Raw genomic sequence first — 24,592 nt, forward strand, 5'->3', positions numbered from 1 at the left:
CAAATTTACGTTTTATATGTTTTAGCGGCGTTTTTTTTTTTTTCATTTTTCATAATTTCGGTGCTTCTTTAAAACCTAATTACTTAACTTACAGATTTAAAGTTGTCTCTTTCATCCACTTTTTCTTTGCGTGACTTCTTAGTGTTTTGATAATTTTTGTGATGGCTGAAAAAAAATTGTACAGGAATTTTGATATAATTTACTTGTGTAAAAGTTGTTGAAAAATTTACTTCCAAAAAATAATTTGATATCTGGAATTTTGTAGACTTTCTTGTTTTGTAATTAATATGAGAAGTTTTGTAGCTTCTATTGAATTTTAGAAAAATAATCAATTCCTTGCAATAAATTAAAAACGCAAGTAATTTTTCAATATCATGTGAATATATATGTAAATTTATGAGAGTGGAGGAGGTGAAATGTGTAGTGTGATATTGGAAAGGTGTTTTAGTCTAAATTGCTCTATTCATTTGGTATAACTTCACCACACAAGAGAGGTTGAACCACCCCAAACGTGGATGAGAAGAGACAATTTAGGCCCAGATTCCATTAAGAAGCAGAGGCGAGCCGAGCCGCAACCGTAACGGGGCGCTGTTAGCTACTTAGTGGAATCGGAGCCTTACACCTGCAGAGTGATTCAAATGTTAATTAAACCATATTATTCTTTTTCTTATTTGGTCGTGAGATTTATTTTTAAAACATTATCATTTTTCCTTACAAAAATTCAATAACATCATTGTATAACACTTAGAACAAATCAGTTAGCAGGATGACTTCATTATTACAATTGTATACCACATAATACACGCCGCAGGTGTTATATCCAGTCCAGTACAGTGGCTACGACTGTTACTAAACTACCATAGCGATATGAATATAGGCTAGGTGGACTTATACTACTCCCGAACAAGAGATTAATAGCTAAAATTACGTTGATGCCAAAATATATGCTATACAATATTATATATCATTTTTATAATAATTCCAACATCTTATTATATTATTTATCTACTAAAATAATTATTCAAAGGGTTAAAATACCAATTGAATAATATTAATACTTTAACCCTTTCAGCCCTAACACAAAGAATTTAATTGAAACATTTAATTGATCGCGTATAATTAATTCTAAGAGCATATTGTTTTGATTAAACCATTAACCCCTTGGATGCATATAACAAAAAACCAATGTTCATCCATCTCTTATTCAAAACACATAATATACTCATGACTGATTTTGGCCTCCAAAGGGTTAAAATGGAAAAGCGAAGGACGCCTCATAACCCAGGACTGGAAGGGTCAATAGGAGTCATCCCTTGAGAATGGAAGAGTAACACTCAATCGTCACAATCACTCAATCACAGCTCAGAAAATTGCAACTTCTCATTTGAAGGATTTTACATTGAAGTGTAGACTTGTAGTAGTAGTAGTAGTAGGCTTGGCATTATATTATAAAGATGCATTCGCACTATCCGGGACCTGTCGGGCCGCAGTAGCGCAGCGCCACTAGTAAATTAAAACAAACAAACCTTTTCACACTGAACACTAATCGAGAAGTTACAACAGTATAGATTTTAATTTTGAAACTTTCCCGTACTATATGTTAGTCTTACTAAAGATGTTATGTACTATACATAGTTACTTTATAAACATACCAATGATTAACAAGCTACAAATAAACCGGTCCAGGAACAATTTCACTTGGCTCTTCAACAATCACAAAATTCACTTAAATTATGGTATGCCACACTCGATGACTTTTTGAATGTTTGAAACACGGATATTATATTTATATCTTTGTATGAATGTCACAATATTATACAGTTTTGATTGCATTATAATTATATACGTAGATATTCACTTTTGTTTACAATAAATAGTTATTATCCTTCACAAAACTCCATGGTCCAATGATTTAAAAAGTTTCTTTAAAGGCAAGATTAACTGTATAATTATAATTTAAAAAAAATCACATTTTTCGAATTCACTTTTAAAAACCCTTTTATTTTTTCTGACCATTACTAAAAACAAAACAAAAAAATCACTAAAAAGTTTATAAAAATATATGAACAAAACATAAATGTATCACTTACAAAAGATTAATAAAATCTATTATTAAATAGTCGATTCTAGACAATTAAATTTATGTCAAGTTTCTTTAAGCGAATATTCGGGCGACCTGAGAATTGTGAGATCCCTCATGACAGTTTATGTAAATATTGTGTTCACTTTTAAATATTTCACTCTTAAAAATAAATACATAAAAATAATTGACAATATGTAAAAGATTCAATTCTTAACAGGGGATAGTAATTATATCTCAGTCGCAAAATACATCAAACTTAATATCCAACATGACATGGCGCCTGAAGCAGTAATTTACGTGAAAATTAATGTTGAATAAATTCGTGTCTCAACATATAAAATAATGAACGTATTAATTCAGTGTATATTATTTATTATTATCAAGACAACAGGAATAGCGCAGTCAATCAAAAGTAGTAATTAATATATTACGTATTAACTTAGCCCGGGTCGCCCGATAAAGGTTCGCTGCTAAGTCTTAGGAATAAGTGTTTTAAGTTTGGTTGTTGCCGATCTCCTTCTTTATAAATATCCTGTCACTGGACAAGGTGTAGACTCGAAACAGTCTAGTGACCAACCTGTACTACAAGGGGGTCGTTGCCACGTTACTGTCGTTGACGAACACGCACACGGGGGCCTTGGGGGACTGGGGCCTTGGCGAGGGGCCCTCCAAGCCCTCGGGCACCTCGATGGCCAGCAGCACGCGCGCGGCTGACGGGCGCGCCAGCGGCGGCACGCGCTGCTTCGGCCGCAGCTCGGGCAGGCTGGTGCTCTGCAGCAGGCGCGACGACAGCTTGTGGTTGTCCCCGAGCAGCGGCTCCTCGCTGTGCGCCGCGTACTCCAACTCGTCCTCGTCCATCTTGGGGAACAGCCCTTCCAGCAGCTTCTTGGACTGGGAGTTGAGCATGTTGTGCGGAGACTGCAGCACGTTCTCCAGCGAGGGAGGTAGGAAGTCGTGCGGCCCGAAGATGGGCGGCATGCGCGGTCTCCTCTCCTCTATGTAGTTGATGTGAGTTCCGTCCGGCATCATGGGCGGAGAGCCCCTCCTCGAGCCCAGAGACCTCTCTGTCGGGGTGTAGTACACGGATATCTTGCTCTGCGTCTCGTCCACGTCCTGCAGAGAAGCCAACTGCTCGATCTTGCCCTTGATGTAAGTGTCGAGCCCGTCCAAGTCCTTGGTATCGAACACGATGGAGTCGCTCCTGCCGCACGAGCCGCTCCTGCAGTTGTCGAAGTAGAAGCTGGGCAGGTTCTCCAGCACCTTATTGAGGGTCTGCTGCTGGTACTTGCACGACTCCCGGATGCGCAGCACTTGATGCGCGCTGAACTTCCTTATCTTGTTCCGCTGGAACACGTAGTTCTCGCGCACCCAGTTCAGCTGGCTGGTGGAGTAATCTCTAACCCTCTTGACCTGCGAAAAGAGAATCCATTAATAATAACTAGCACGATTCGCAAACAAACATCAAATCATTATTCATTTAGATATAATTATGTAATATACGAGTAGGGACAATTGACGCGCAAGTTGTAAGGTTCAAAGATCGTATCATTTTATTATTAATGTTTTACAACTTACAACACATTCGTTCAACATTCAAGTCACGGAAAGTGGCTAAATTGAACATAGAACATATTACGCAAATAATACGAATGATTATAGAGGTATCCGACTTCAAGGTGCTATCGACTTTCTAACACAGCTAGTAGCGTGTCTAACAGTCTTGTTTTCTTTCGTCGAAATATTATTTGCTAGGCGTCCGCTCTAATCTACTTAAAATATCCATATTTACTCCTCGTCTGGATCCAAGACGAAGTCTGAGCCGAGCGTAATCAGGAAATCACGCTGGGGAAACAAACCTCCCTCCCCCAATAGTGAAATATAACATCTCAGACACACTTCTCCCCAAACATCGCGATAACTTTCTGTAACCCAGTTATCAGTTTCCGAGCCACAAAAACACCAACTAGGCACATTTTATGAATATTTATTTCAGGCTAACTCAAGGTCAAGTGTGGCTACTGTGTGCTGAAGATAAATTATGTGCATGCGTTCATTAAACAAAGCTTTCTACGTGTAGCTCGCCGGTAGCGTCGGCTAGTAGGTGCAGAAGTAGGAATATTTATAATAATTGGAAGTGGAAGCTGTAAGCGCAATATTTATAGCGACCTCACAATCCGGGTGCATATTTGTAGTAAGAAGTAAAGAATGTAGGTCATCAACAAAATCTATACCTACAGTCTACACGCCATACAACGTAGTTCATTTTAAAACGATCGCGAAACTCAATTATTCAAAAAGGTCGATTGATAACCCACTATTTTTTATATTCCATTCGAATCGATACTGGTTTCAATCGACATGGTCAGATCCACAGTGAAGATGGCATCCAAAATTATCAACTAAAAATCATAAGAAAACATTGTTCCTTATCCAGTAACCGATGACGAAGTAAATTATAGACGAAGTAAATTATAGAGACATCCTTGCCGTTTTTTTGCGTTATTTCTCCCCGTAGTTTGCAAAACCACATTGTATTTGAAGACAAAGTACTGTAATAACAGGGCTTCGCAATTTCACTGTTCGCGCTAATTCTTTTATTTATTCAATGAATAAACAATTCGTAGTGATCTCACTTTGCACTGAGGTGGGGGCTTTTAGGTAAGTAAACGGTGCTTTTGACCGTGCGTCGGCGGACCAAATACATTTCAGTAATGAAATTCGATCAAAAACAGGATAGACAATAAATAAATACCACCCGCATAGAAAAGGAAGCGTGCTTTCAGCGTTTACGATACGTTTTACGAGAACAGCCATGGCCATGATTACCCAACGGAGATTTGTGCAGATGAAGAGATTCATTCAATTACTCTCAAAGCGTCATGAGTGAATGTAGAGGGAATGACGCATTGCGGCGGCGGAGATTGGCATTCATATTCCTGGAGCTTGACTGAATTCAGATGGGATGCAACTCTAACTGCATTTCAAGCGCAGAATTGACATCTCTCAATAGATTTCAACGGACCTAACAGGGTAGGGGTATGCCTCTATTATGTGGTGTGATGTGTCGAATTATCGCCAACTTTAAAGAGCGATTTTTCTGGGACTGTCTGTCCGTTGGTGAATTATTTATAACCCGTCGTCTGGTTAGTGCTCCACTTAATCCGGGGTTCTCAATTCTATATCCACAGTCACTCCCGCTATGCGACTGACTGCACTGTACCGTAGCACGCTGAGTAATTTCGGCACGTATTCTGGTACATCGGTAACAATGTGTCGCCCGACGCGGGGTGGTTCAAATTAACTACGTAATTTACTACACTGATCACAATTCATTCAATCTTAAATCCAAATGATACGAAAAACTACGGAAATACAAATTAAATGAGTACCTTAATTATGACTAATGCTAATTTATTAAATATCTGGTCAAATTATTATTGTTAGTATTCCGCTTGAATACGGTACTGCAAGCCTTGAACAAATGAATTGACAGATTTCCTAACAAATTATCAGTAAAACACGAATATGTTATGAGGATGTCGGAACACGTGTTCATAAAAAATATTAAATTGTCATCATTCTATAATAACAGGATAAGCGCAGCTGCATCAACACAGAATTTTAATAAATCAGCCATACTTATTTTTCTCCGTGTATAAATAAGGCGATATTCAAAAGGTTATATCTTTTTTTTTGTATTTCTTTGGCATTCACTATGTAACAATTTCTAGACATTTTTTGTTTTTAATGAGTACATTGTGAATAATAAAAACTCATTAAAGGTTATATCTTGGTGGAAACCGGGTAGTAATAATAATAATAATATGTGGATGATTTGTATAGCGCCGTTTTTGTGGAAAATCACCTCAAGGGCGCTGTGTTGTTCAAATTCGCAATTTGATTGTTATAATGCATAAATAAATTATGATTCAAACAGGAATTTCGGATAATTCTTTGATTTATGATGGTTAGTTCAGTATCAATGAATTTATTAAAAATACTAGTACACTCCTAGCACAAAAAAGTGAAAGTTTTCATGTATAAAAATGTTCAGCCCGACAAATTTTATCGAAATGGACGTAAAATTTATGGTAATCCTATTAGTCAATTAGGAAATTTTCATTATACGATTTTCACATCAATAACGTCTGTGGGCATTAAATATTACACGAAGCAAATAGTCGGTTTCATTATTTTTGCCAAGGCGTACTTTAAAAGGCTTTTAATAAATAATTAAGTCATGATGGCAGAAGGCGGTTCAAAATACCAAGGTAAATTAAATGTACATACCAGATACTAATTAGCAGTTAGCAGTAAACAGTCCCTCAAACACACAATTTGATTACATTCGAAGTTGAGATCAAGTAATAAGAAAGAGTATACCACGCAATTTGAAACTGTTAATTTGTGAAATTTGCACAGCTATTTATGTCTGGATTTTCTGGGCTAAGGAAACTGTTAAAAATGTCAAGATTTCGGAAAAAGCCGAGTAATAAACTACGTTGTGAAGGTTCTAGGTGCATCAAGGAACATGTTAAAATGTGTTAAGTGCAGATTAGCTCACCTGGTCGTAGTATTGGTCCCGCAGTTGCGTGAGGTGGTTGGTGCCTATGTCCCGGATCTCACGCAAGTGCTTGGCCTGGCTGGAGTAACTGGTCTGAATCCACTCAACCTGTTGGGCGCAGTTGTCTCTGATGCGATGTACCTGATGAAAAGTTCATTTCTATTGAATAATAATAATTCTAAAGTATGACGGACAACAAACAAGAGTTGCTAAGCGACAGTCCGTTGTTAACGTATAAAATACATTGATAATGTGCCAACAGTAAAAATCGTAATAATGTTAATATGTTAATTAAAAGGTATTTTGCTAATATAAAGTATTACTTTGAAATCAATAGAAAAATATTCGAAATATCGATTTATAGTTATATCTTCGATTGAATCTCCAAAATCCTGAAATTCTATATTTAGTCACATTAATATTTTGTTTTATATGACGTATGATAAAATCGTATAACGAATGTTAGTTGTTTTTGCAATAAAGAAGATTATAGATAGTGTTATCTATTTTATTGATATTGTAGCCGAATTGATCACAAGAAAGTTCGCTTTTTCAATGTTTTTTATCACTGTACTTTATTGACGACGGTAAATGAATTTTACACGATTTTGTACACCGGCCGCAGAAGAAAACCCTCAAAACGTTGCGTGTGACCTTAGCATCGTTATCACCAGCACAATAATATTATGTAAATAATTTATTGTTCGTACGATCACGACGCGTCACCATCGGCTGGCTACCTTCACCTAATAGTACCAACGTCCTAATAAATAAACATCGATATTACTTGGCTTATAAGTACAACTTAAAACTGTTATTGCCGCCGGTCGAAGGAGGAATTAAAGGAAAACGAACCAACTATTTCTTAACCTAAACAACACTAGCGATGCCAACGGATGCAAAGTTATACAAGCGTTATAACTTTACAAGTTATACAAGTTATCAAGCGATACAAAGCTGTCCTAATCACATTGAAAGCTCCCGGCGTTTCTTCTAGCTAATTGCAGCCTCAAAAAGTGTCACAATTATTGCCAAGGAAGTTGTCATTGGCTAGAAAAAAGGCCGGGAGGTTTTTTTTAATATTTATATGAAAATGCTTCCTCTTCGATGTATTTTTAATCTCCGATGAAATCGTCAAATTTACTTGTGTGCTTTTCGGAAAAACCGAATTGATATCACTAGACACCTGAAAAGGTTGGTTTACCAATTATGTTATTCTGCTTACTTGAAGTTTACTAGTGTTGTTTTATAACACAGTGTAACTCTAGCTTAGTGATCGATACGTGTTTATTTAATAATAATAGAGATACTTTTGCACCTGGCGTGCTTTTTACTGGTACATTGTCAATAACTCTAATGGATTTGTTTACGTAACTTTACAATCAATTTGCTAGTTGTTATTGTCAATATATTTCACAATCCAATAATAGTCTGTGATAATCAGTTATTACAATTAAAATAACTTATTCAATAGTTGAAAATTACTTTGTGGTGTCATTTTAATTATATGAAAATTAAAAAAAAATATTCAATACAATCTATGATTGTAAAATAAGCATTGAATAAATAAAATATCATATAATTGGTTATTGATAGAATAAATGACACGAAAAAAGGTTACATTTGTAACTGTGACCGAAACTCTGAAATAAAAACCTTATTAAAATCTATCCGGGAGTACTAACGCATCTACCAACTCTGCCATCCCAACCATTTCTGTCATCGTCATTTTTAATTATTTTATTATCATCACGTTGAACGTGATGGACTGCGTGGACTGGAGGCATGAAATACTTCTTACTTTAGTGGTATTAATAGAGAGAGGGCCAGACAAATTTTATTTGGCAAATAAAAAAGCGATGGACCGAATTATGCAGGCCGTCTATAACTTACTAGTCGACTCTATGTGGGCGTGAAGAATTTAAAATGGTTTACCACGAATTGCAAGCGGCGGAAAATGTTTACTTATTTTAAATAAACGACCCGGCAAAATGTAAAAAGCAAAATAAATGAAACGTTTTCATAATGAGATTTCACAACGCGTAATGAAGTACTGCGCACTATTCATAAATCGATATATTTTCTTAAAAGTTTAATGCAACTTCAAATAACATAATATGTAAGATATTGATACTTTTAACTTTTAATAACACGATTCGACTAGAAAGAATTGTTAAACATTTAAATAATAACTTCTTACATCCGTTTGGTGAGGCATTCTCAAATATAAACAAGTACTAAATTTCCACCTTCGTTAAATAATAACAGAGTTTTCCTCAAACACGCGACCTTGGCCCGAGCCATTTGTTTATCCACTCATTTTCTACTAAGAATGTTCCTATGTGCAAATATAAAACACCGCTAAATTATGTACTCCAACATACAAATTGTTATTTAAAAAGTAAAATAAAAGCAATTCTCCAAACTTTATTATTATTATCAAAATAAAGTTTTGAAAATTGTTAACTTATTAATACGATGAAGTTCCAAAAAATATCAACAGATGAAAAATAAACGTACGAATTATTTGTTCCTACCGCTGGGGGCTCAGTTGTAAACTCTAATTTTGTTACTTGCTTCGTTTATGAGAATGTTGAAGAAGTTACAATGGATTAACGGCAGGTATTTTATATATACATATATATAATCTTACGCCAATCTTCTAGGAATTAGGTTCAGCAAAAAGCAGTTAGAAAATGCCATTCATGAGGCTAGTAATATTCGGAAAAAGCTACTGTATTATTTTAATTCGTAGAATTGTAGTCGGCATTACAGTGCTATTTTATAATACATTACAGTCCGACCGAGCAGCGTATTTTCCGCTGTAAAAGTCGGCGTTACGATATCGACCGATCTGCGACAAATGAACAACAATAAATTATTCGGCCCGCTAAATGTAACGAGCGCGAAAATTCACGTTTTTTGGTTCGACGTTGTTGTGTCTGGTCTGACACTATCAAATTTAAATTGCGATGTTATTTTGAAAAATAATTAATCAAAATTTACCCAGTATCAGATAAACAATGTGCTTCTTGAGATGTGAACTCCAAGATAAAAACAGATTTTCAAACGCTTGTTTACGAAACAATCTTTTTTTAATTACATGTAAATAAAATGGTGATAATATGTTCACAACGCGTCAACCATGGGTACGTTTCTTTTTAGGTTCTTTTTACCGTTGAACAAAACTTTTTGCAAGAATTTGAAAGTAGAAAATGCTAGTTAGTAGATATAAAGTTAACTTGAGATTTAGTGGATGGTAACTGACCTGCATGGCATAATTCTCTCGCAGTTTCTCCAATTGCTGACTCTTGTAGGACTCGATGTTGTCGAGCATGGCGTATATCTGTTTGGTCCTCGGGGCCTCCTTGTCCGGTGGGCGGCAGCACATACAGCAGCTGCAGCATTTCTCGATAATCCCCAACCTGAAAATCATATAAAATTTGTGATATTTGCAAAAAAGTCGCATTACTAGTTACTTAATGCATATCGTAGCTAAAGCCCAAAACAAATAAAGGTCACTCGGCATTATTAATAAAATAATTAGAGTACAAGTGAGTAAAATATTCCTTTCTCAGGTTATCTCGTAAGTTGTATCCGTCTAGCGAAGATAAAATCGATAATGTAGGCGATTACTGCAACCTTTTCGGCCGCACGTAATGTGTATATATGTATATATTTTGTGATTCCGCTATCTTTGTTATTTAACAAAATACACGCTATATATTTCAGATGAATTTAGAATTAAAGTAATATTATTCGGATCTACCGGATCTGCCCTGATGATGGACACTGCAACGCTGTCCGAAACGTCGGCTAAAGAAGGAGTTAGCGCAACACGGCATAACACCCCAAAAACAAACAACAAAAATGCTTTTGGCCGTGAGAATCTAAAAACTTACCTAATATTATTAAGTTTTTACTCACTTGTCAACGATATATCGAAGAAGCTGTATCATTAGCGTGAGTGCCAGGAACATAGCCGCGCAAGCTAATCCAAAGAGGGTACTGTTAATCTTGATCTCGTACATTGTGATGGGGTCTATCATCAAGTCTACCGAAGTGGTGACGTTGGCGTTGGGATTAGTGGCGAAGCAAATGTATCGGCCAGTATCCTCGCGAGTCACGTTCTGAATCAGCAAAGAGCCGTTGTTCAGCACGCGCACTCTGTAGGATTGGTCTATAGACACCATGAACTCGTCGTGAGCTTTGGGGTGCTTGTAGAAGACGTCGGGTATCAGGGGATCGGGATTCCAGTGGAATATCTCGTGGATGGGTGTTATCCACGTGATGGACGGTGCCGGCATCCCGGCGTACTTGCACTCTAGGAGCGCGTTCGTCTTCAGGACGTAGTAGGATGGCGGGGTGTTGTAAACTATGCGAGGAGCGGTGCAGTTCAAGTGCTGCAGGGTCTGCACCATCTCGTTGGGGTATGCATGAGGTCCGCAGCTCAAATCGGATTCCATAATCGGAAGCCTCTTCTCTGCCCACGTGGCGAACCATGCCATTCTGCAGTCACATGCCCACGGGTTATTACCAATGTTTAGCCCCTGTAATTTCTCCAGTTTCTCTAAAGTGCTGGGCAAATAAGTCAGTGCATTTTTACTTATGTCTAATTTTTCTATCTTCGTTATATCTAGGAACACAATTGGGTCGATTTCTTTAAGCAGCTCGTTGTTGCGCAAAATCAATGTTTTCAAATTATTCAACCCCTTCAGCTGGTCATCGGCGATCTTCTCGATCTTCGTATTCTCCAAGTAGATGATCTCCAAGATGGTGTTTCGCTTGAAAGTGCCAGGAGATATCTCTCGAATGAGGTTGTCTCCAATATGGAGCGTCTGCAAGGCGGCCAGCCAGGCGAACGTGCTTTCCGAGAAGTGCGCTATGGGGTTTTTGTTCAGGTTTAAGTACCTCAGTTGGACTAAAGAATCGAAAAAACCCCGCGGTATCGACGTCAGTTCGTTGTTGGACAAATCTAAGTGTTTGAGATCTTTCAGGTCCTCTAGCGCGTTCGCAGACAACTTGACTAGGCGGTTGTCGTTCAGGAGGAGGGTCTCCAGCGCTTTGTTCGTCCTATTGAAGTGGTGCAGGAAAGAAACTATTCGGTTGTGAGAGAGGTCCAGCAACCGCAGACTGCGCAGCGGCGCGAACACTTGGAATGGAATAACGTGGAGCTCGTTGTGCGACACTCTTAACTCTTTCAGCCAGTCGAGTCCCTTGAAAATATTACGCGGGAGGTCGTCCAACTTGTTATTACTAAAGTTCATAAGTTTAAGACTATTCAACGATCCGAAGATGTCGGGGCCGATGCCCTCAATTTGGTTCCTACTTAAATCTAACTCCTGCAAGCTGACGAGGTCGTGGAGCGCGTCAGGATTCACTGCCCGCCAGGTCCCGTCCGTCCAGCAGAGCGCCTCGAGCGGCTCGGGCGCGCCGGCGAGCGATGCGCGCGAGAGGGTGGTGGTGTTGGCGGAGGAGCCGACGCACGTCAGGCGGGCGGGCTCTGCGCAGGAGCAGCGCTCGGGGCAGAGCGTGCCGCCACATGCCACCAGGCCCAGCACCACCACCACCACTAACAGGCCCTGCCGGTGGAGGTTCATTTTGCCGGAGAGCCGACCATGGCTTTCTGATCGAGAGGCAGCTACCTGCGGACAAATCAAACAAACTAATTAAACACAAGTGCGTCATCAAATCCTAATGCTCAAAGTACCAAAGTCAACATTGACTAATATAACTAACAACAATAATATAGCGTTGTGAATTTCAACATTGACATTGGTACTTTTATGAATGAACTTTATACATTTTAACATTCAAATAACTTTTGTAGACTTAACTCAATACAGGAAAACTTGGGAAATAAACATATTCTTACTGCTTGAAATTACGCATATCATGAAGAGAAAAAGCGTAACAGGGCAAGTACTAAATATAAACGGGATGCGTAAATATGAGGCCCCTAGAAACAAAGACGGAAGTGTCCACTTTGTTAAATTGTTGGCAATCTAAAAAAAACGTTTAATCAGTCCGTTATTCATCAATATGCAAGGAAATTTTAATAATATGATAGTAAACCGGTTTAAGAATACTATTTTAAATCATCTATGTATCTAAATGCCCCAGTTTCTTTAAAAAATGAATTTTTTTGATGGACACTTCCGTTTTTGTTTCAATCATTTTGACCATTTTGGACACTTGCTGTTTTGTTTCACAAACAATTGGAAACTGCCGGTTTTGATGTAAATGACAATTTCAAAGATGTTGCAGTCAATGTAAGAAAACAATATTTTTAGGAAGATTTTTTTTTATTGAAAAAGTTGCAGTTGAGTTCCTCTTGAAGATATTATTGAAAGTTGATAGGTCACTTCTATCTTAGAAATTTTCATAAATTCTGGATAACAGAAAATAGATTTAAAAAAGGTAAAATAGATTTAATTAAAGGTAAAAATAGATTTAAAGAAAAGTTAACTAAATTATAAAATAATACAAAAATTAACTAAATCATTAATAAGTCTGACACGATTTCTGCCGATTCCTCATTACATTCTATGTGAACATAATCATCTTCTTCTTCTTGAGGTACAAGAGAAGTAGTTGGACATAATTTCGAGTAGAAATTCAATTCGGGAATATTTCTCCAGTCACCGCCAAAGTGGATATTTAGCAGTTTTGCAACATCTCGTAATTTTAAAGGATTAACCGAAATTTGATTAGCCTCAATTAAACTGGGATTTATCATATTTGCAGGTAAACACGTTGGAGAATATCTGTGAATAATATTAAAACGATTAGTTACTATTATTTAGTAGACATCTCCCCTTACTTGATTAATTGTGAAAAAAAATTGTGAACAAATTCAGATAAATCTAAAAATGTCATATTTTGACATTTGCCTACAACATGATGACGGTTTACCTTTTTTTCTTGGCGATGTTTGCCTTCCATTTATGCGGTTGTTTGACACGTTTTCTCACTGATTCCGGTGGCAATATATCGGGGAAAGTTTCCATTCTTGGAATATTTGACGTCCACTAACAATAAATGGTTATTTCCACAAAAAATAACAACTTTTCACTACACGATTCACTCACGCTTCCGCATGAGTTTGTATGAATTCAAGTACGGCCGCCATTATGAATAAAGGCTCCTGATTGGCTATTTGAAAAACTGCCGCTTTTGTTTCGGAAGGAGGTGGACACTGCCGTATTTGTTACAACAACAAAACTTTAAAGCCAAAATACTATGGTTTAATGACAATTATATTAAAATCAGATATATTCTCGAGATAGAATGAACCTTTCTCTATAAAACTGCATATTCAACTCATTTTTGACGTTTGGTGGACACTTCCGTCTTTGTTTCTAGGGGCCTCATATGGTCTATTTTGGAACACTCGTGATTTCCCTTCGAAAGCAACCACCGTCACTAGCAAGAGTCGTAATGTACTCTGACTGAAAGCTCGCTCTGACGCCAATGTAACCACTTTTTACTAAAATACAGCTATTTCCGTCTGCAAGTAGGCTGTGCAATATTTACGTACATTCGTATCCTCGAGGACTGATTATTAACAACAGATACACGCGATCTGTAAACTAAACAGTACTATTAATAAACCAATTAATATTTATAATACAAAAAAATAACTGATGTAAATCATTGCCAAATACTACAATCAAATATTGATAAGTTTAAAGATTGGTGCGTACAAAATAATCTGTTTTTAAATGTAGACAAATGCAAAACCCTGACTTTCTGCAGAAATAAAAATCCTGTTTTATTTGAATATTCCATTAACAATACAGCTTTAGAAAGAGTCACGGAAATGAGAGATCTCGGAATTATTTTGGATGAAAAACTAAGTTTCGCCAATCATATCCACCAAATTGTAAACAAAGGCATGAAAACACTAGGCTTCGTATTAAGAACAACTAAAAACTTTAACTCCATACAAGCCATTAAACTGTTATACATATCTCTAGTTAGAAGCATAATTGAATACAACTCAGTAGTTTGGTCTCCCTCTTACAAAATTCACATTAATAACATTGAGCGAATACAAAAAAAATTTCTGCGTTTTATAAATTTTAAATTAAATATCCCACTAGAAGACTTACAATATCATTTCTTATTAAACACTCTAAAAATACACACATTGGAAGACAGGCGTAAAATAAACGATTTAACTTTTTTATTCAAGATTCTAAACTCTAAATTCGACTGTTGCGAACTTCTGCAACTCATAAACTTACGAATACCTACAATAACAACACGACAAAATACACTATTCCACTGCAACACACATAAGCGAAATTACATTGCGAACTCCCCAATACAACGGTTTCACACTATGGGAAACCAATACTTAGGTGATGTCGATATATTTAACATTAACTTTGCGAATTTTGTGGATTATGTAAAAGACCTATTTCAATACTATTCCTAAATGGAAGTTATATTTTTGTAAACCAGTCAAATCGCTGTATTTTTTTAATTTATGTTCTTGATATTTTTAATTTTGTTTCTCGCATATACTTATGTAATTTTATTTTTATTATTTCTTTCTTTTCTTTCTTATGTTTCAATACTGTCATTAAATTTGTACCACCCACATGTAAAAGCCCTCTGGGCGTTAAATAAATAAATAAATAAAAAATAAATAAATAAATAAAGTCACATTACAATTTAATTACAGTGATTGTTTTGGAGAAAGCAATAAGACTTTTCCTCGCAGACCTTACAGCTTCTTTCGTTGGAAAAAAACACAATTCCTGTTTAACGTTGTTTGGAAACCATCGAACTTAACCTAAACCTTTTAAAGTGATACTACGTTGATACAATTATAATGTAATATGTAACAATTATAATCTACTGCCCCAATAGTATTCATCAATAATCACAAGTAACTCTGACTGTGCTAAGATTGCTAAGAGAAAGTGGCGCAGCCATTCTAAATTAATTCGCAATGCTTTTATGCCGCGGATATTTCTTCAGCGGATCATACACACTGTATACATCCGCATGGTTTGTGTCCTTCCCGTCTCCGCTTACCATTGTTCCATACATAACAAATGTTCCCAAACCGTTAAGACTCGCCGCTAAGTAACGCAGTGTTTGCCGGCGAACCCGCTTTGGTTAACGGGCGGTAAACGTCTTCTCAGGAAGCGGAGGTTACTCACCCTGAGTCTGACCAACTCGTCACGGTGATTGGGGTATCCGACAACTCGGTCGCGCTCTCAAAACTACTTTATTATGTCTGCGGCGTGTTATTATACTTTATGCTTTACACCCGACGTTGCAAAACGAAGTAAAGTCGTAAAAACCGATGGAATTATTCAAATGAGACAGATATTATATAATTAACGTATTTATCAGAAGATTAATTATTTTTTTTTATTATGTCCTATTATATTATATCCTATTATAACTATACAGGGTGTATCGGCACTAACCCGACAAACTTTAATCAGCTATTCCTTAGCACATTTGGAGTAAAAAATGTTATGGGCACTTTGCTGTCCGGTAGAATTTTTTTTCAATTAAAAACAAAAAAAATAAAAATTTCCACACTCCATCACTGTCATTGGCATTGCTTTTCGTGTTCAACAGCTGTTATAAGCAAGTATGTCGAAAAGCGTCTTCGCTCTTTCGCACACACTAAATAATAATAGTTAAAAATGAGACGAATGGTGCCGTGCCATTTCGTTGTGATTGTAAAAGCGCGCCAATATAGGTACACACGTACATTATTCAACGGAATTCGAATAAAATATTGCCAAATGGGTTTTCAAACTTTGACAAAGGATAAAACAGTGGTGACATGTGGTGAAAATATGAATAGTAAATTTTTTATTAAAAAAAACGTTACCGGACAGCAAAGTGCACATGATTTTTTACTCCAAATATGCTAAGGAATAGCTGGTTAAAGTTTGTCGGGTACGTGCCGATACACCCTGTATAATACCACGCCTGTACTGCGCCTCGTGTCGGTTTTTTTGCAATGTATGGGGTTACAGATTAACGTAACTACTCCCCAACTAATAATAATCCAAGCAACAACTGCGCAATGTAAGATTGGAGAGGAAACACTCGGTCTTGCTGATTGCGGTGCGAAGCTCGATTTACATTATTTTATTATCTTTTAACGGTGTGGGTTTTTTTTCTTCTGTGGCTAATCGCACTCACTTTCTCACTCCCACCGCGAAAGTAGATAAACTTATTCGCATAGCTTAAAATGTACTTAACAAATTTGGTTACATTTTAGATAACAATACGAAATTAGGTGAGCCTTTGTTTCGCGTTGATACATTACGAAAATCTATCCAAATAACAAGATAATATATTACTTGATAATTGATAACAAATACTCGGTGCTTAATAGATTATCCATGAAGCCTTGTCGATTGAATAATGATTTTTAGCGCTTTACTAGTGTGAGTGTGGTACATTATTGTGTAAGCATAAAACCCCGGTGACACACTTTTGCTTAGACCCATGGAGCCAGTACTTCGCGGCTGAACCCAACTAAATAATACTTTGCCAAATAATAGGAATGGATTGACGACGAAAATAAACTGGATTGTATTTCTAATGTCATGCAAAATACATCGAAAACGTTTGGTTTGCAACTAAAAAAATATGGTTTTCAGTACCAATTATTGTGTACTGGATAATTGCCGAAGCAGCAAAAAAAACTATTTAAATGTAAGACGTGGAGTAATGAAATTTGCATAGATTTTTCTGTCATGAATATCTAGGTCAACGTAACTATGTTTCCATAAAAAAATCAATCCGTAAAAACAAAGTTTTTTTACCATAATACATCTATTTTTATTAATAGACTTTTTTTTGGTTTGACTGTGGTCAACAACTGAGCTAAATTTCGATTGGGTAAGACCGATACTTATCTAATATAACTGTTATAATGTCATTCAATTTCAGAGAAGTGCGTGCGTGCGTGTGTGTATGTATGCGTGATTGCCACCAAAACTTGACAGAATGTATCGACTGGTTTTTTTAGCTCGATCAGATGTCGGGAAGTGGGTTAATTTCATTATTCACTAAAGCAAGAATGAAATTCAAATAGATGTTTTTAAAATGCAAATCCGCCATGACTTATTGAAGGTTGAAAAATAACAACTATTCTCAGCCGGAGGTAGGGGATCTGTTTAATCACGAACTATGGAAACACAAAACAAGTAGTGTAAATAATAAAAAAATAAAACATTTTTAATGCATGAGCGGAGATGTAACTAGACGTAATTCTTAAAAATTGGCAGTGGTAATACTAAAAGTCGTAATGATATGCGAAGAATTTTCAATTCAAAATAAATACCACGAAAGTAGCCAAGGCTGGGGATAATAAAAGAATTTGCGAAAACAAAAAACGCAGACACATTTTTCTAATGTATACAAAATTACACAGTGCTCAGAGAATGCTTCACTAAAATATCTTATATTATTTTATAAACACACAGAGCTCATTCATTAAGCACAGTAAAATGTTTAAAAAAATTAACATAAACTATTATGGATGAACTTATGATCAAAAGTCTGAGTTTAAATTTTTTGTTCTTATACAAAAAAGCATTATAAGGCCCCGTAGCTCATGAGGGAAAGTTCTTAACACCAGAGCTCACAGTTTGTGTGCTTCTGCTGATTCACCAAGTAGAGTGATATTTCGAAACCCTACTATTAGTAGCTCCCGACATAAATGAGTGTTACGTGAGCTGAAAGTAGTTGCGATGATCAAGAATGCAAATATGATGACGTCAGAGCTCGCTGTTAGTGAGTATTACCGCTTCAGATAGCACACAAACAAAGTAAAAGAACTTTGAAAAAAGGCAAATAAATATACGACTCCCTCGCCATGTTTTTTTGCGGCTTTGTGTCATCTTTAATTTGGCGTTCGTGGCCATTTTATTAATGATGATGATGTTGCGAAAAAAAATGGAGACCGTTTTTATGAGTGTTCCATATTACTTCGCTATTTAGTTTTATGATCCCTAGAAGAAGAAAAAAATATATATTTTTGAAAGTTGACATTTGTTAACACTACTTATTATGCGAGGCAATTTCTCTATCTTGCATGTAAATAAAAGCATGATTTTCACGAACAAACGACACGTTATCCGCGTGTGGAGATTGAAAAAAATATATTTGCAATAACATTAATTTTATTTCACGTAACGAAAACGCGAAGTTCGAAGTAGCGCGCATTACTAAATATAATATTTAGATTGTATTCTATGTTCGATCGAGTATGGTTTTTATAACTGTAGCGCTGTGAAATATCACATTTCATCGCTGTAAAACATTTTAATGTTAGTGTATAAAAGTGTAAACTATTCGTAATAAAAAAATACATTACTTGTGAACTATATAGATCGTTCAGTGGCTGAGTTGACATCGCGTCTGGTTCCCACACAAGCGTCGCGTGTTAAATTTTTAGGGTGGCTAAGTACTCCATCACGACACAAGCATCCTTTTCCGCTTACTGTAGTGGTAGTACGGAATTTCAAATATTGTCAGGTTCGTAACCCGGAAATGTTTGTCTTTTAAAAATAAAAATGGATACGAAAAATAATTTCATTTATTATAAATGAACACCAGAACGCAATCATTAGCATTAATATGATATGTTGTGTTAGTTCAATATCATTCCCTCTTACAATAATATAACCTAATAGCAACATAACCTTTTATTAAGTACCACTATCCATTGGGGCTAAAATATGACTTCTAATGGCAATATTGGCAATTATTATTAGGGGATTCGATAACCTAATATGGTTCCCAACCCGATATTATCTTTAGTGGTAAAAATTTTGTTTAAAATACAGCCATTGAGCACTATTTTGAACTTTTAATGGAAAATACATATTAGTGTATGTACGAGTATCTACAATATTATTCATTACATTGTAGTGTAAAAGAAATAATTAGCGAAAAAAAAAATAATTAGCGAGGTCAAATCAATTTGCGTCATAAGATATATTGTCCCCTATGTTACGTAAATATTACGTGCTTCCAACTTGCAAGTATACAATCCTAAAACTTCACTCAACATGAAATAATTTTAAAAATAAACCAATTTCTTCGACAGATAATAACTATATGTCCGTGGAGACAGATAAATCGTTATTGCGTATTATAATTATATTTGTTTTGCTGTACATTATCACTAAAAGTTACTTTCAGTTTGTTTTGGTTTTATCTAAATATGGTGAAAGTGTTTTGGGTTATCAGAGCTTGAATTTATTAATAAATAATAAATGACTTCTGAGTTAAACGTATCTTTATCCAAACAAAAATAAATCAATATATTACTATCAAATAGGTACCATTAATATTTGATGTGCATTGTTATCGTCAACGTATCAAAGTAATTAGTTGAATTTCGGTCCGGATAATTTAATACTATTTATTATTATACATATAGAATGGATGATAATGATGATACAATTAATTTTATTGAGTATTGTGTATTCAATCACTTGTCACTTTGTCAGTGTTCTCATTTTGTTTGGGTTTATTTCCAGGTGGGGAAAACCAGAAACCTAATTATGTCTTTATTGATGAGTTTTACGATAGTAAAATGAACAATGTTATAAATTGTATTTCGCGATAGAATTTAATGTTTTTGGCTTTTATATGCATTCCAAGGTTAACCGTTAAATCTAACAGTCATTAAAAGATTAAAACAAAAAATATAACTGCCGTAAATGAAGAATAACAACTGTACAATTTTAATTGTCCGATAACGTTTTGTTAGCATGTACCAATACCGCAGCTGCTGTGTGCTTAGCTTTCATTTCAACCGTGTATTTAGCTCGTCGGCTACTCAAATGGTAGATAATTATAAATTAGCATGTATGACACTAATTCGCCAAGGTGTATATTTAAATGGAAAGAAATTAGTTACTCCTCTAATCGGTTCTTTTTCACCACATTCTACATACGTAAGAGATGAATTATTCCGCTCCAACTATTACTTCACCACATCCGTATTTAAATTGAAAGAAATTTGCCAATCCTCTCATCGAATTTTTCCCACATATTTTTTTTAATTCGCTCGTCAAAAAAACACAATATTGATGATTCTTTAGTGCCATTTTTAAAAGATTGAGGAATAAAATTCTAGCTGCAGTGTGATGCGCTCCGATTGGTCTCCAGTAGCCAGCCAATAAGAACGCGGCTCACAATATCTTTCCGCTTGCACACGTAGTACTTTCCGTTTCTTGCCTTATTCACAACCGTTGCTTGTTATTGTTACTTTGACACCAATCAGCCCAATGACAATTAAATTCAGCACACGATGAATACTTAATTTGCAACATGGCGTAGGTTCTTGTCACGCAACAGAATGATAAGAGTTTTGAGTGTGACTAGTATTATTCACGTGTAAGGTAACGTAAATAATAATGGAGGAAACACATTATTAAAACGCGACGCGACGCCACGTCTCGACACCCGATGTGCACCGTGCACATTACCAACACGCGACGCCACGACATACTAGCAATTTCTGAATACAGTTAGCTAACAGCAGTGGAAGTGAATGGTTTTGTACTATGGATTTAATAAATAACGAGTCAGATGAAGACTTTGAAGAAGATTTGATGCAAATTATGGGTACATATATGATACTTTAACGACTCAAGAAAAAGAGAATAACTAGGCGTTACTGGGTTCATGAAATAAATCAAAAGAGGAGTATGTGTGGTGAATATCATACTCTGTATCCAGACTTACTTTAAGATATTGAAAGATTTCATATGTATTTTCGGGTTAACACAATTTGAAGAAATACACGAATTTATTCAAAGTGACATACACAAGATTATTTCTCACAGTATGATCCCTGTATATAGCTAAACTCATGTCATATAGAACAGGATATTCTCACAGTATGATCCCTGTATATAGCTAAACTCATGTCATATAGAACAGGATATTCTCACAGTATGATCCCTGTATATAGCTAAACTCATGTCATATAGAACAGGATATCGTTTTACCAACTCAACTAATTGTTCGTCGGTCATTTCGCTAAATAAATGCAAAAATAATTTTAAATTGGCCAAAATTCCGTATATGCTCGATGACAGTTCTCGAACGACTGACACGTGGCGTCGGGTGTTGTCTAGAAACATACTGCGCAGGCCGCGTCGGGTGGCGTGTTTACCCCCACCATGGGCAACTCGCCGACCTGGCACGTCTAGATCGGGTGGCGTGTGCGCGCATGGCGTCACGTCGGATGTTCATAGTGTGATTCTGGTCATAAGAAAACAATACATTTGATTCGACTCAACACGCATCGCGTTTCATCGGGTCGCGTCGGGTTTTAATAGTGTGTTTCCACCATAAAAAAGCATGGTTTAAATGCAATTTTCTATAATTGAGTTCTAGGTAGGTCGGTACGTGTCAGTGCATTTGTTTATTTGTACGGAATAATATTTTTATTATGTTTGATTTGCCAGATAACCAGATTGTTTTGTTTGTCATCAACGATAGTGGAAACGTTGTTTATTTTGACCTTTCGTTTACGTTTGCGCATTATACGTACCTACTTTACGAGGGTTCAAAATAATACCCCAACATTATATTATTTTGGAACCATTTGTCTTTTGAAAGTTGTAGGTAAGTTGTACTTGCCGCCAAAACTTCAGTTTTAAATAAGCAGATTCTACAAAAGCAGACCTGACCTAACTTATCAACAAATACTGTTTGCTGATTCGAATGTTTTTTTTGCTGCTTAGCCTCAGCTGTCAATAAGTAGGTACTAATACTACAAAAATCTAATCTATCCTAACTTACAAACTATTTTTATGTGTGGTTAAATAGGTACCCAACATTATAGTATTATTGAACACAATTTCCCTGTGGAATATACCTTCTTACCGCCAAAGCATATCTGAAATTAGTACTACTACAAAAAGCTGACTAACCTAACTGACAACATAACATGTATTTATTTATCGACTCACTTATTAGCTACGTTACTAAATGCCATATTTTCTCCAATCAATAAAAGTACTTGAATGAATTTATTCACCTCCATATTATAATTATATCTTGCCTTTAGGTATATTCTGAATAAATTACTTTTTCACCCGCCTTAGGATAATACGTAGGTACTGGGGGCCGGATTTACATTTTTGTTTGTCGCATTTATGAGTCAGATACCTCTAACAGAATTCCTATTGTTCTAATGTGGGCATATTAATAATATTATATTATTCACAGTAGTTCAGAGCCCTGAGACAGTGTATAGGCCTTTGATTATACAATTATTGTTGAGCAAGTCGTAAGCGGTTCGGCCCCTGAAATCAAAATCACAAGATCATGTTTTGTTCCGTCATTCGCTTTGTCGTATGTACGTAATATAAAATTGTGAGAGGATTTAAGGGCTCATTTTATCTCAACGGGCGAGACATTATGATTATATCCGTTTAATATTGATTTCGTTGAAATTAAAACGAGTTTAATAATATTATTTGGGACACATCTCTCTGGCTAGAATAATTTTCCGCATAAAAAGCTGTTTATCCATGCGGAAAAATATACATAAATTATAATTTAGTCTTTGGAAAGGCTAGAGTCCAAGATGCGAAAGGTCAGCGCTTCCCGTCTTCGAACGTACTTTATACAATTTGTGTATCCACTGGAGCGATTGGTGTCATATGTAAAGCTTTACCATATTATTTAATTAATCCCATTCCTCAAAATATTATTATGGAAAATATAAAACTGCTTACTGCGATTTAAAATCAATGAATCCATCTAGTTTTCACCGATTATCCCATATTTGTAGGTTCTATAAATTTGGCACAATATGGCAAGTGATAACTGAAAACGTTTTTGCACAGTTTGCATAATATGCCAAATATCGCTCGAGTGGAGGTACCTAGGATTAGAATATATTATATGCGGTTTGCCGCTAATGTTTTACGACCTATTATAACTAGTTTTTAGTTAGGCGTTACTGGTTTTGACAGCTCTGCCATATTACTACCTATTTGTAAACACGAACCAGCCATTTTACCTAACATAAATTAGCGGCACTCGTCTCCCGCCAATTGAAAAAATGTCTGACTGCAATCTGTCGAAAGAAAGATTTCCGCCTGTGCCTTCTCGTATTGGCCGCCAAAGAATACCTTATATTGCCATTGAAAGCACTCGCCACATCGCTTATGTAACGATAAGTTAAAACATTCATTCACTGCAAATACATCGGCCACGTTTTACTCTGATATATTATGCCAGCTGACGTTTATAAAACTCCAGAAACAAAATGCCAGCCATTTGACATTGACATTTGCCAGTCAACAATCTAGAAGCTTATTTCACGAGCATATTTTGGTGCTTTGCGGCAACCTACCTAATATATCCGCAGTGCATCTCTTCAGACAACGCTGTGGAATTATTGCAGGTATCCATTATTGTGTGAATTATACCGGATTTCACAGTTTGAACACGGGACGCGATGTCCTACGCACTTTTCACTCACAGCACTGAACGACGGCCAAGATGGCGACGCGGCAGGTAGTTCGCTGCGACCTGTTGTTGTGGGAGGTTGCGATATTAAGTTATTTTGCGCAATTTAACACTGATATAATTATTATTCACCTTTGATAGTAATATGGCGGACCCGACGAGCGCGATGGATTGGAGCGGACCGCTTCACTGCTAACTGTTTCCGTTTCCAGCGAATTGTGGGACTTTCAGCTGTCAGCTGTGAGCGCTGCGGGCTTGGTGTTGCCAGGCCGACGCCGTTAATAATAACACCTCAGAATTAAATTCAAGAAATCTATATCATTAAAACCACCTGATATTTTCTTTAAAAAGTGGCTAAATCCTTTTTTTTCCTTGACAAAATATAATATTTTAACTTGAAAAATGTTTTATCATATTTTTCTGGAATGGTTTGATCACGTTTGATTCTA

General features: G+C 36.2%; 2 protein-coding genes across 4 annotated transcripts in view; one reads left to right on the forward strand and one right to left on the reverse strand.

Annotated features, from left to right (window-relative positions):
- The window catches only part of Ndf (Nucleosome-destabilizing factor), a 138,579-nt gene that overhangs the window by 35,585 nt on the left and 78,402 nt on the right, over positions 1 to 24,592 (forward strand). The gene's annotated exons all lie outside the window — the stretch shown is intronic.
- On the reverse strand, positions 304 to 24,372 carry LOC149413467 (uncharacterized). 3 transcript variants are annotated; one of them, XM_089644781.1, is made up of 5 exons: positions 13,563 to 14,017; positions 10,575 to 12,292; positions 9,916 to 10,072; positions 6,648 to 6,788; positions 304 to 3,493 (listed from the first exon to the last, which is right to left on the reverse strand). In XM_089644781.1, the coding sequence occupies exons 1-5, from the start codon at positions 13,590 to 13,592 to the stop codon at positions 2,666 to 2,668; spliced, it is 2,874 nt and encodes a 957-aa protein (XP_089500907.1). In that variant the 5' UTR covers positions 13,593 to 14,017; the 3' UTR covers positions 304 to 2,665. The 3 variants fall into 3 exon arrangements, with proteins under 3 accessions (XP_089500907.1, XP_089500909.1, XP_089500908.1); XM_089644783.1 differs by lacking the exon at positions 13,563 to 14,017 and adding an exon at positions 24,276 to 24,372 and having other exon boundaries at positions 306 to 3,493; XM_089644782.1 differs by lacking the exon at positions 13,563 to 14,017 and adding an exon at positions 24,024 to 24,368 and having other exon boundaries at positions 308 to 3,493; positions 10,575 to 12,288.

The sequence above is a fragment of the Hesperophylax consimilis genome, chromosome 21 (assembly GCF_061612785.1).
Source record: "Hesperophylax consimilis isolate HC1 chromosome 21, BYU_Hcon_1.0, whole genome shotgun sequence".
In the NCBI taxonomy this organism is placed as follows: Eukaryota; Metazoa; Arthropoda; class Insecta; order Trichoptera; family Limnephilidae; genus Hesperophylax; species Hesperophylax consimilis.

Bases quoted from the DNA above. Each gene is read 5' to 3' on its own strand.
- LOC149413467 (XM_089644781.1), bottom strand. From the start codon at position 13,592: ATGGAAGGCAAACATCGCCAAGAAAAAAAG. The intron at 12,293-13,562 runs GTAAACCGTCAT...ATTTGTCCGCAG, and splicing joins AACATCGCCAAGAAAAAAAG to GTAGCTGCCTCTCGATCAGA. The intron at 10,073-10,574 runs GTGAGTAAAAAC...TATGATTTTCAG, and splicing joins CTTCGATATATCGTTGACAA to GTTGGGGATTATCGAGAAAT.